The sequence below is a fragment of the Leptopilina boulardi genome, unplaced genomic scaffold, assembly GCF_019393585.1.
Source record: "Leptopilina boulardi isolate dan_hultmark-lab unplaced genomic scaffold, ZJU_Lbou_2.1 LbouV2_372, whole genome shotgun sequence".
Classification (NCBI taxonomy): domain Eukaryota; kingdom Metazoa; phylum Arthropoda; class Insecta; order Hymenoptera; family Figitidae; genus Leptopilina; species Leptopilina boulardi.
The window spans coordinates 2,891,822-2,904,110 of NW_026137943.1; the positions used below are offsets into that span (position 1 = coordinate 2,891,822).

General features: G+C 27.5%; 2 protein-coding genes across 2 annotated transcripts in view; both read left to right on the forward strand.

The window, feature by feature from the left end:
* LOC127287770 (polypeptide N-acetylgalactosaminyltransferase 2-like) overlaps window positions 1-12,289 on the forward strand; it is a 201,757-nt gene that overhangs the window by 127,788 nt on the left and 61,680 nt on the right. The gene's annotated exons all lie outside the window — the stretch shown is intronic.
* Window positions 1,667-2,518, forward strand: LOC127287772 (antimicrobial peptide Alo-2-like). The gene is made up of 2 exons (XM_051314883.1): window positions 1,667-1,727; window positions 2,108-2,518. The coding sequence occupies exon 2, from the start codon at window positions 2,124-2,126 to the stop codon at window positions 2,304-2,306; it is 183 nt and encodes a 60-aa protein (XP_051170840.1). The 5' UTR covers window positions 1,667-1,727; window positions 2,108-2,123; the 3' UTR covers window positions 2,307-2,518.

Here is a 12,289-nt window from a genome sequence, read left to right on the forward strand (position 1 = left end):
ATCCGACATTTTGAATTTTTGAAAACTGACGCCATATTCGTAATCAGCGACTCCAAACCCCCTCGAGAAATGAATTTTAAGTGAATTCCTTGAATTCTTAAAAATTCGTCCGACATATTAGATCCGTCATTTTGAATTTTTGAAAACTGACAAGTAACCGATTATTTGAATGAATTAAATTCTACTTTTAGTGCAGTAAATAACAGTTACGTAACAGTCACAAGTCCTTAAAAAATTACAATAAGGGGAGGAAAATTTAAAGAATAAGACAAATTTATTTTCATTTATTTAATCCATATACCATAATTGAAATGCTTACAATTTATAATAAAATTTTTTTTTGAAAAACATGACAATCAACAAAATGATTGAACCAGTACTGAACGCCAGTACTAAGCCATTACTAATGACCAGTACTAATAAACGTTATCATCCCAAACATATGCCAGTATTGGTTCAATATTGGCGGTCAGTACTTTGTCAGTAATTACCAGTACTGGCGCAACACTGTGCCGGTTGTAAATTTTAGCTTGGGTGTGCTTCCACCAGAAAACTAGTAATTTTTCAAAGAAATTTCTCTCCTAGACGAACCCTTATAGCCTCACAACAAATTTTTTAAATCAACGTTATGATTGAAGAGAAATAAGACAAATAGAATTAAAGGTGAAATTTTATTTCAAATACATGTATTTTAAGTTGAAGATATTGTTAAAAACAATTGAAAATTAAAATTTGTTTACATTATACAGTATTTTTAAAAAGTGACAAAAAAAATTAAAGAGCCAAAATGTTTACAAATCAAAGAAATTGATAAGTTTATTGCATTTATGAATTTTTTTCAATTCGAACATTGTCATATATCCTATTTGCAATATCCTGCAACCCAATTTGCTTCTTTGTAACAAAATCCTGAGCAGCATACTCCTTGACTTCCATCAGGTTGACATCCATCTCTATTTCTAATACATTGAGCCAAAGAAGTTGGTGCAATTATCAAAATTACAGCAAAGAGAAAGAAAAGTCCACATAAATTGAAGCTCATCATTTTGCTTTTTTTTGTACTGAAAGGTAAATATTATTATAAATTTTTTTTTAAAGCAAAATTATTAATTTTTTCAATAATTTTTTTTTGTCAATATTTATACAACATTTAACACGGAAAAAAATTTATCTGGAACAGACAAATATTTCACTAGAATAATGAAAAAATTAACTGAAACAATTAAAACTTTTTGCTATTTTATTTACACTTTTCGTTGCTTCAGGTAAATATTTTTTTTCCTTGAAATCTTTTTAAATTACTAGTTTTAGAAGTGAAAAATTTTACTTACAAAAAGTTTACAAGACAATAATTGCAGAAATTACAAGTATTGAGTTAGAAGTGATTACATTAAGATTGTACATGGTTTTTATACGAAGAAAATGAATCAAGTTGTTAATTTTTTTTTTATTTTTCTTTTTTTGCAAATTCAACTGAAATAACAATATATCGAAAAAGAAGGTAAAAATTTTCTTTTACAATTTAAAAGAGTGTTTATTCATTTTATTTGTCAAACAATATGTCAGTGGGTCAAGCAATTGAAGCAAAAAGAAAAAACTGTTTTTGTTTCGTATCAGTGCAAACATTTACAATTTACCTTAAATCATTTTGATATAAATACTTTGATAAATTTGCAAGTAGGTACTTACAATTCTGTTGAGCTTCTTCGAACATATCAACAAAAACAGTAAGTAATTTTGTACTTTTGAAAAATAGCGAATTTCAAAATGGCGATTTTCTATTTGTTTTTGGACAAAAAAAATTTCTACCTTTAAAGTTAATTTTCTGCTTATATTATTATTATTATTATTATTTTTAATTAAAATAGAAAATATTAACGAAACTAAATTTATTACTTTCTTACAAGTAAACGCATAAAAAAAGTTTGCTGTGACAGTAAATTACGAATCTCAAATCAGATTTCAAAAATTAAAATTTCTTATAAAATTAGGGTTTTTTGGCCTGAAGCCGAAAATTCTAAAATTTAATTTCGATTTTGATAGTTAAGAAATTTATATAGATAAATAAATGGATTTTAAATTTAAATATTTAAATTTTAATTTTCAGTACAAAAAAAAACAAAATGATGAGCTTCAATTTATGTGGACTTTTCTTTCTCTTTGCTGTAATTTTGATAATTGCACCATCTTCTTTGGCTCAATGTATTAGAAATAGAGATGGATGTCAACCTGATGGAAGTCAAGGAGTATGCTGCTCTGGATTTTGTTACAAAGAAGCAAATTGGGTTGCAGGATATTGCAAATAGGATATATGACAATGTTCGACTTGAATAAAATTCATAAATCCAATAAATTTATCAATTTCTATGATTTGTAAACATTTTGGCTCTTTAATTTTTTTTTTGTCACTTTTAAAAAATACTGTATATTGTAAACAACTTTTAATTTTCAATTGTTTTTAACAATATCTTCAACTTAAAATACATGTATTTGAAATAAAATTTCACCTTTAATTCTATTTGTCTTATTTCTCTTCAATCATAACGTTGATTTAAAAAATTTGTTTTAAATTTAAAATAAATAAATAACAAAATTGCTAAATTTCGAAAATTTCAAATATATTGCAAATATATGCCCGTCTTTAAACCATTTTACTGTCAAAAGCATTTGACTTCTACTATTTCTGTTTTTGCAAATGACAGAGCAACTGTAAATTTATCGATTGCCATCGAAAACTCAAAATCGATTATTTTGAGCTAAGGTCCCTTTTGTCGTGGAGCTTCACATATGATGATTGGGTTCTCCGATGATTGTTTCAAGTTGCACTATATTTTCTAACTATTATATACTATTATATACTAAAAATACGCAGAAATTGAAGTTCATCATTTTTTTTTGTAGTGAAAGTTGTAAAAATTATTGTAAGAAATTGTTAATATTTACACTTGAAAGAAAAAAAACAATTATTTTGTGTCAATTTCTGCTAGGAGAGAAATTTCTTTGAAAAATTACTAGTTTTCAGGTGGAAGCACACCCAAGCAAAAATTTACAACAAGCACAGTGTTGCGCCAGTACTGGTAATTACTGGCAAAGAACTGACCGCCAATATTGAACCAATACTGGCATATGTTTGGGATGATAACGTTTATTAGTACTGGTCATTATAGTAATGGCTTAGTACTGGCGTTCAGTACTGGTTCAATCATTTTGTTGATTGTCATGTTTTTCAAAAAAAAATTTTATTATAAATTGTAAGCATTTCAATTATGGTATCACAGAAAAAACCTGAATTCAAATTGAGTATAGATTCTATACTCAATTTGATTCGCAACAAAAATGAAACTGGTTTTCATTTCATTTCGAGTTCTAAGGTAAAAGTATCAAAATGAAACAGGCAAGTTTCATTTTGAGAAAAAGAAAAATGGAAAAATATTGTGAAATAACGAATAATTTTGCACAAAAACATGAAATATAATAATTACAAAGAAGTAAATAACACGCTAGACTTAATATATTTGATTAAAAATTGCTTGTAATCGCGTAATAAAATAATAAAGGAAATATGTTTTTAGGTTAGAAAAATGAAAACATGTGTTTTGACAACAGGAACGGTACTGCCAACTTAAATAATAGCGGTAAATTTAAAAACTTATGAAATTAATTATTATCTACGTAAATAATAATAAATAATTTTTATTTAAAAACTTCTAAATATTCGTACTGGTCAAAATAATCTTTCTGGTGTTGTTGAAATATTAGAAACAATAATTGAAATACAAAATTACTCTGCTTATGATGCCAACTTAGAAATCTGAAATTCCAGCCAATATCATTTTGAATAACATGAAGTTTGTCCCATACTCATTTCGATACCCAAAAGAAAATGAGTTGCAACAAAAATGAGTCCAAGTTTTTTCTGTGATATGAATTAAATAAATGAATATAAATTTGTCTTATTCTTTAAATTTTCCTCCCCTTATTGTAATTTTTTAAGGACTTGTGACTGTTACGTAACTGTTATTTACTGCACAAAAAAAAAATTTATTTCATTCAAATAATCGGTTACTTGTCAGTTTTTAAAAATTCAAAATGACGGATCTAATATGGCGGACGAATTTTTAAGAATTCAAGGAATTCACTTAAAATTCATTTCTCGAGAAGGTTTGGAGTCGCTGATTACGAATATGTCGTCAGTTTTCAAAAATTCAAAATGTCGGATCCAATATGGCGGATGATCTTTTATAAAATTCAAATAATTCACTTAAAATTCGTTACTCTGGGTTTTTTTTTGGTTGCCGACATCAGATTCGTAATCAGTGCTCCCAAGAACCCCCGAGGAACGAATTTTAATTGAATTCTTTAAATTTTCAGTAATTCTTCCGCCATATTGGTACGGCCATTTTGAATTTTTAAAAACTGACACCGGATTCTTAATCATCGACTTCAAAAACTCCCGTGTATTTCATGTGAATCTTATGTTTTTTGATTAGGAAAATTTTATATCTTTAATTATTTATGGACCAAAACAAATACAAAATGGAGAATTGGCTTGCAGTATTGGCACAGTATAGAATTTAATCCATAGCAGTACTGAACCAATAATGGTAAGCCAACTGTCGGCCAGCCAGTATTAGTGCATGATTGCGCCAGTTGTCAATATCGGCGTTTGACAGAAATTTTTACTTGGGCAGTAATTTTTTTAAAGTTTCTATCCGTGTGAATGACCTATTCACATTATTTGTTTAATAAAGAAAATGAATAAACAATTTCTATTTAGTTTTTTGAGGAAACTTTTTATCATTGTTTCTTAGTTTGTTATTTCAGTTTTTCTTTAATAAACACTAACTGGTTTTTTCTTGGTTCATTATACTCGTATAAAAAGCATGCTCAATCCTAATATCATCACTAATAACTCAGTTATTATCTTGCTGTAAACTGTCTTCTGCAATAGATGTGAGTAAAGTTTTCTACTTCTTAGACACAATTAAAAGTTTATAAAGTATTTAATTTTTTTCAAAAAATTAATAAAATAAATAAAAGAAGTTTTAGTTTTTGCAATTATAGAAAAATAAATTTTAGCGTTAATAAAAATTTTAGCGACAATAATTTTCACTTTCAGTACCAAAAAAAAAAAAAATGATGAGCTTCAAATTCTGTGTATTTTTCTTTGTCATTGCTACAATTTTGATAATTGCACCAACTTCTTTGGCTCAATGTATTAGAAATAGAGATGGATGTCAACCTGATGGTAGTCAAGGAGTATGCTGCTCAGGATTTTGTTACAAAGAAGCAAATTGGGTTGCAGGATATTGCAAATAGGATATATGACAATGTTCGACTTGAATAAAATTCATAAATCCTATAAACTTACCAATTTCTTTGATTTGTAAACATTTTGGCACTTTAATTTTTTTGTCACTTTTTAAAAATACTGTATATTGTAAACAAATTTTAATTTTTAATTGTTTTTAACAATATCTTCAACTTAATATACATGTATTTGAAATAAAATTTCACCTTTAATTCTATTTGTCTTATTTCTCTTCAATGATAACGTTGATTTAAAAAATTTGTTTTAAATTTAAAATAAATAAATAACAAAATTGCTTTTTAAAAATTGTAATTGTTGCTCAGGATATTGCCACAAGGAGCCAGGATGGGTTGCAGGATATTGCCGTTAAAAAAAATATCATAAATACACCCAAAGAAATTTTTAATTTTGATTTACTTGAGACAAATAAATTTTATTTACCTCGAAAAAATATATATATTTGTCTCAGGCCTAATAACTATTTACTTATTTCAACAAAAAAAATTGTATTTAGTACAAATAAAATTTTACTTAACGCAAATAAAATTTTTATTTAAAGCAAATAAAAATTTTATTTCAACCAAATTAAAGTTTTATTTAAACTAAATACAATTTTTACATAAAACCCATTAAAATTCAATTGAAACAAATAAAAATTTATTTGTCTCTAAAAGATGTTCCCCTCGTGTGTTATAGCAATCTAATTAAAAAAATTCAAAGTGTCAGAATATTTTTAATAATATGATACACGAGAGAATTCAATTTATATAATATTATATAAATTAGATTAAACTACTAAATGTAACACTCAAGTAGGTCTCTTTTGCAATGTATATATAGTCTTTTGTAATGAATCGTCTCGTTTTATGTCTATGTGCATTCTCCGGCCAGATTGACACCTGACTGGAAAGTAAATTCAGCAAGTGAATCAGATTTTCCATTACAGCTCATTTCAGTATCGCTTTACACAATGCTTCACAAAACCCTGTAAGACGCCAGGGCGTCTTTCTTCTTTGGACGTGACGTAGTTAACTGTTGAGTTTTCCTCTCTTAAAATGAACTCTATAACGATTTTCTTTCTCACGTATATATATATATAACCACATTGATATAATGCTTAAAGTGCGGTTTCCCTTTTTTCTTAATTATATTTTAATTAACTAATTTCATATTAATTAAAATTTATAATTATTTTAATTAAATTTTTTTTTCTTTTAATTTATTTTTTATTTAACTCAAGTTTTTATTAATAAATTGTTACTGTTTTACGTGAGAAAAAGTTTTAAATAAATTTAAAATTTACGTTTCATTTCAGAACTTTTTTTTACTTAGAAAAGAAAAATAGAAAATGTAAAAAAAGAGAAAAAAAACAAGTTAGAATAATAAATAATGTAAAAATACGGGTTGAGGAATTTGAAATTTAAAAAAGTCGTTTTTGCTGTCTAGACTTTAATTTTTATTCCTCATGTATTGTAGCGGACACTTGAGTAGTAAGCGCTCGATACGAAGGGAGAAAAATGATCCTAAAATTTATCTCTCACCGGCAGCACCTCGTTTCTCTTCCACGATATGGTATAGATAGGTGCAATACTATATATAGGTCTACCATCATAGACTTATACATAAAGAGATAGTCATATGCAGCATATTTCATTTCATATTTTATATATATATATATATATTATTAAGTGCACTTCATTTTCAACGCACACAACTCAACTATTTTTTTACAACTTGTTTTGAAACTATCAATATATTTAAAGTTATATTCCATTTTTACTTTCAGAAAAAAAAATTGTTTGAAACAACCAAAGCTTTGGTTGAATTATCCAAATAAATGTATTGCTGTCCAGGGGATCAATTACGTAACTTTTTCCGAATCCCACATTCCGTATCTAATTCCGGATCCCACCTTTCACTTTCAAAATTCCTTATTCCGTATTTCAAATTTAGTATTCTACATTCCGGATTCCACTTTTCACATTCTGTATTCCGAATTCCACATTCTGGATCCCACTTTCAAAATTTTACATTCCGGATTCCACTTTTCAAATTCCGTATTTCACTTTTGCATTCCGTATTCCGAATTGCACTTTCCACACTCCAGATTCGACTTTCCACATTCCAAGTCCCACATTTCGGATTCCCCATCCCACATTCTGAAAGTGGAATACAGAATGTGGAAAGTGGAATGCGGAATGTGGGATCCGGAATGTAGAAAGTGGAATACGGAATTTGAAAAGTGGAATATGGGATTCGGAAAAAGTTACGTAATTGTCCACCAGTTAAACTAATTTTTAGTTGAATCAACAAAAAAAGTTATTTGGTTCAATAAAATTCTTTTTTCGTTTGGAAAATTTATTAAAATAAACCAAATGTTTATATTTAGATGAAATAAATATTTATTTTACTAATTCAGATTTAGAAAATAGTAAAGATTCGAACAATTCGAACAAAATTATTTAAAATTTGTACTAAATCAAATTTAGAGACTAGTAGAGATACAATTCATTTGAATTTCGATTGTATAGGTTTAATCGAGTGGTGTTAAAATTTCCACCCGGATCTTTAATTACATTCATATATATATATATATATATATATATGTATACAAAATTGACGACGTGGATCGAGGAATTTAATCGATTTTCTTGGACGATTAGATAGAAATTCGAAGAGGGAATATATTGAATAAAGAGGGCGTAGCTAAGGGTGAGGTTGGTTCTAAGTATCGGGATTGCCTTTGCGGTAGTGTTGGCTTCTCGGTGAATGATCGGAGTCGAGTGCAGACTGAAACCACTCCCGAAGCATTGTTCCCGTATCTACTGGGAACCGGTTTTGCCAATCCATTCCGAACTAGTTCAACGACCCAACTTACAACCCTTCTCCCAAAACAACCCTCTCAGGTAAATCGGGGACACTAATGCCACATCGTTGCAATGCTCGTTTTCGCCTCGCTCGACTCTCTCTCTCTCTCTCTCTCTCTCTCTCTCTCTCTCACTCACTCTCTACAAATGCAGAGCTATGCGAATTTTCTGCTTCTCTCTATCGAGAACACATCACGTGACCACCTCAAAGGAATCTGTAAATTGCCACGGCTTTGATTGTCATATTACACTATAGGTATCAAATTTCATGAAATATAATTAGAAACTTTGTTTGTATAAACAAATATTTATTGACGCTACTGAAATTGCTGAGGCTGCGAAAAAAAGTTAGTTGTGGCATTAAAAAACAAAAAAAAATCGTGAATTTAAACCCCATAGCAAACAAAATTTGCTGTCACAGCAAACTTCTTTTATATACGTTAAGAAATAATTTGACTAAATGAAAATTTACACAGAAATGAATTAATTAGTTTCAGATGCTAACGAGTGCTAAATAAATTTTCTGCAGCAACTAAAATGTTTTGCTAGTGCTGCTAAAAAAGTTTAGTTGTGACATAAAAATCAAAAAAATCGAGAATTTAAATCTCAAAGTCTCTACATTAACGAGCAAAGTTTGCAAAAAAAATTCGCTGCCACTTTAAATTTTTTATACGTGTAGAAATAATTCGACTAAATGAAAATTTTAGGAAAGGAATAAATTAGAGAATAATTGGGAATTATTATATCCGATACTAAATAATGTTTGGTGACAAAATTTTTTGCTAAAGCAACTAAATGCTAGAACTTCTAAAAAGTTAGTTGAAATTAAAAACAAAAGAAAAATTAAGAATTTAAAACCCATAGCAAAATTTATTTTCTTTTTCTATATTAAACGAGCAAAAAAAAAAATTCGCTACCACAGAAAACTTCTGTACGTGTAGATTTTTAATCGTTGTTTATATAGCTACATATACATTATAAGAGAATTATTTTTAAGGGAAGTAAGCAAAAGATTGGTCAGCCATAGACGCGATGTTTTTTTCTTTTCCAGAATGAAAAAGTAGATTTATTAAGGCGTGAAAGAACTATGGAGTTTCCTATCACTTGGCTGCTCTGCAAGTGGAAATAAAGCGTTACAGTCAGACAGGAACCTCACTCTTGAGTAGAGAAAATAGTTTTGTCGATTTGCCAAGAAGGGAAAATCTGTCAAATACTTTGAAACTTATCTTAACTTGTATAAAAGCACTCTTCTTTTTTTTCTCTTGGCATTCTTCAGTTTTTTTTTTTTTCATTTCAAAATTAAACATACTTAAAAATACAATGTATTTTTTTGTAATTTCTTTTTTTTTTAATTTTAAAATATTTTAAAAATACAATTAAATTATATGTAATTTCAATAATTAGAAATATCGAAAATAGGATTTTCAGGGTTCTTAATATAAAATAAATAAAATTTAACTTCAAAATAAAGCCGCAGAGTTCAGGAAATTAATGAAAGTTGGATGATTTTTCGGTTTCTTTGATTGACAGCGTAATTCATCATCCTGTCAGTGTTTTTTTTTTTAGCTATACCTATATATCATTCATTGAAATCACGGTTAAATTTAATCAATTCGAATATATTTTTTATTTGAAAAAAAACATTCCTTTTCTTTAAAATAAAGTAAATATAAATTTTCTAACAATTTATAACAAAATAATATATTTGGAACAAGTAAATATATAGTAATGAAGTTGAAAGAATTTTAGTAAAAATATATAATATTGAGTAAAAAATAAATATTGTAATAAAGTTAATATATAAATTTTTGTAAAAAAAAATTTGAAATTTCTCGTTTTTTAATTCTATGTGTTTAAAAATAATTTTATTTTAGCTATGACATTGTATTGTATCCATTTAGTGGAAATATCATATATATATATATTAAATAACATTGTTTTTGCAAAATATTTCAGTAATCAGATATTGGTTAACCTTTTAGAAGATATTAACCTATTTTGCTTTTTCAATTTGCCCAGATTTTATGTTGACATAAAGAGCATATATAAATTCTATATATATACAATGTTTATATATATATATATTTCGTGTGCTTGGATTTCGCGCACAACGTCATTTTATGAAAGGAAATCAGCTGTAAACGTAAAACAATGCTGAAATTACCATACGCAGATGAAACACAAAAAGGCTTTTGTTATATTTTTCTGACATGTTAAAAAAGTGATATATATATATATATGTCATTTTCGAAAATTCGTGATAATAAATTTTTGTTATTTGATATACGATGGTCATTTAACTGAATTTATAATATAACTGCACTTTATTTGTATAGATGTTTGTATAATTATAAAAAAAGAAACATAAATAAAACATGTTTTTTGTATTAATAATTATAAAATGAAACCATTAAAAGTCTTTTCATTTTATAATTTTCTAAATATTTAGTATATAAACAAATAAACTAATTGATAAAATTAATTTTTTTCATAATTATTACACTGAAAAAAAATTTATTTGATTCAAATATAATCGATTCCTTGACTATCAGCAAATATTTACTTGAACCAAATAATTTTTGAAACCAAATAATTGAATTAAACTGTATTTTCACTAATAATTTCTTTATTTGAAATACCATTTCAAATAAATTTTTATTTTAATAATAAAGTCAATTTATTTGAATTAAATAAAAAAATTTTTTTCGTTATATAATTGAAATTACCAAACAATTATTTGTGATATTATGTAATATATTATAAAACTTCAATTCTCAACTAAAATACCATGAAATTGGTAATAATTAAAGTTATCAAGGTTTGAAACTTCAAATATTTGATAATACGCAATTGTTTGAGGAACAAACATTGTACAGTCTAGGAAGGTTCGACATACATACATACATATAGTTATGTATGTTACATCGATAGGTTTTCAGCGATATCGACATCAAATACGGCAAGTTTTATCAAGTTCCAATCGTGCGGGAGTTCAAAAGAAATTTTCAAAATCCTGATAGATTATAACTGAAAATGCCTCAGGACAAGTTACATCTATCTCAGCAATATCGAAAGCGAAGCGCAATAGGATTTCTTATTCAATTTCACTGAGATTAATAGTAACCATTCTCTGTATATATATATATATGTAACCCGAGGGCTGAAACGTATATGTATACACATATGTATACGAGTCAGAACAGTTAAAGTGGATCGTCGAAAAGGAAGAACCTGTTGATCGATAAGCAAACATTTTTTTTATTATTTCACCTTTATTTTAATAGCTTAATACATTTTAGCTGACCATTTTTTTTACTATAAAAAGAATAACTTTTTTTACTCTTTCTTCAGTGCCACTGAAGAAATAAGGATTTATATGCTATACATTTATAATTGTCTATGTACCCTTTCTTCAATGCACTGAAAAAATATGGGTGCTGAAGAAAGAGCAGGTAGACATATTGTTGACAATTATAAAAGTTGTAACGTTTGTAATTAATGAATCTATTTAGCTCGCCGAGCCAGAGTTTTTTTATTCAAAAAAATAAAATAATAACACGGTTGATTACAAACTAAACATCTTATTTATTTACAATACTATTTACATATAACATAAAATTGTTTGACACTTTACGTTAGTCGGATTCAAGTTTCATTGTCTTCTTTAATAGATGAAGTACCGTGCGATCGGTTTTGTTACATGAAAAGAATAAGACAGTATAATGGTAGTGATAAAAATTATGTTAACAATTATAATGGCGATCAGCTCGCAAGCTTTGCGAAACATTTACGGATTAATACAGAACCTATACCTATACTAAGAGTAAAACTCTTAAGTATATCTAATACCATGTTTAAACAACAAAATCATTCCAACGTTTGAATTCAATGCTTTCGAGTAATACTCGCCATACAAAATTGATTACAGTAAAACTCTATTAACAAATAGTAACACTCTAAGTTATTGCAGTGAGGTAACACCGAGCACCTTACTGCTCTGAGTAAAACTCAGTTCTGTCTCGATTTAGAAAATTCGCCTCCTTTTATACCCGCTCGACCGGCTGGGAAGTGGTGGGGGCGAACGATCGGATCGGGCGTCTGGAGGGAGAAA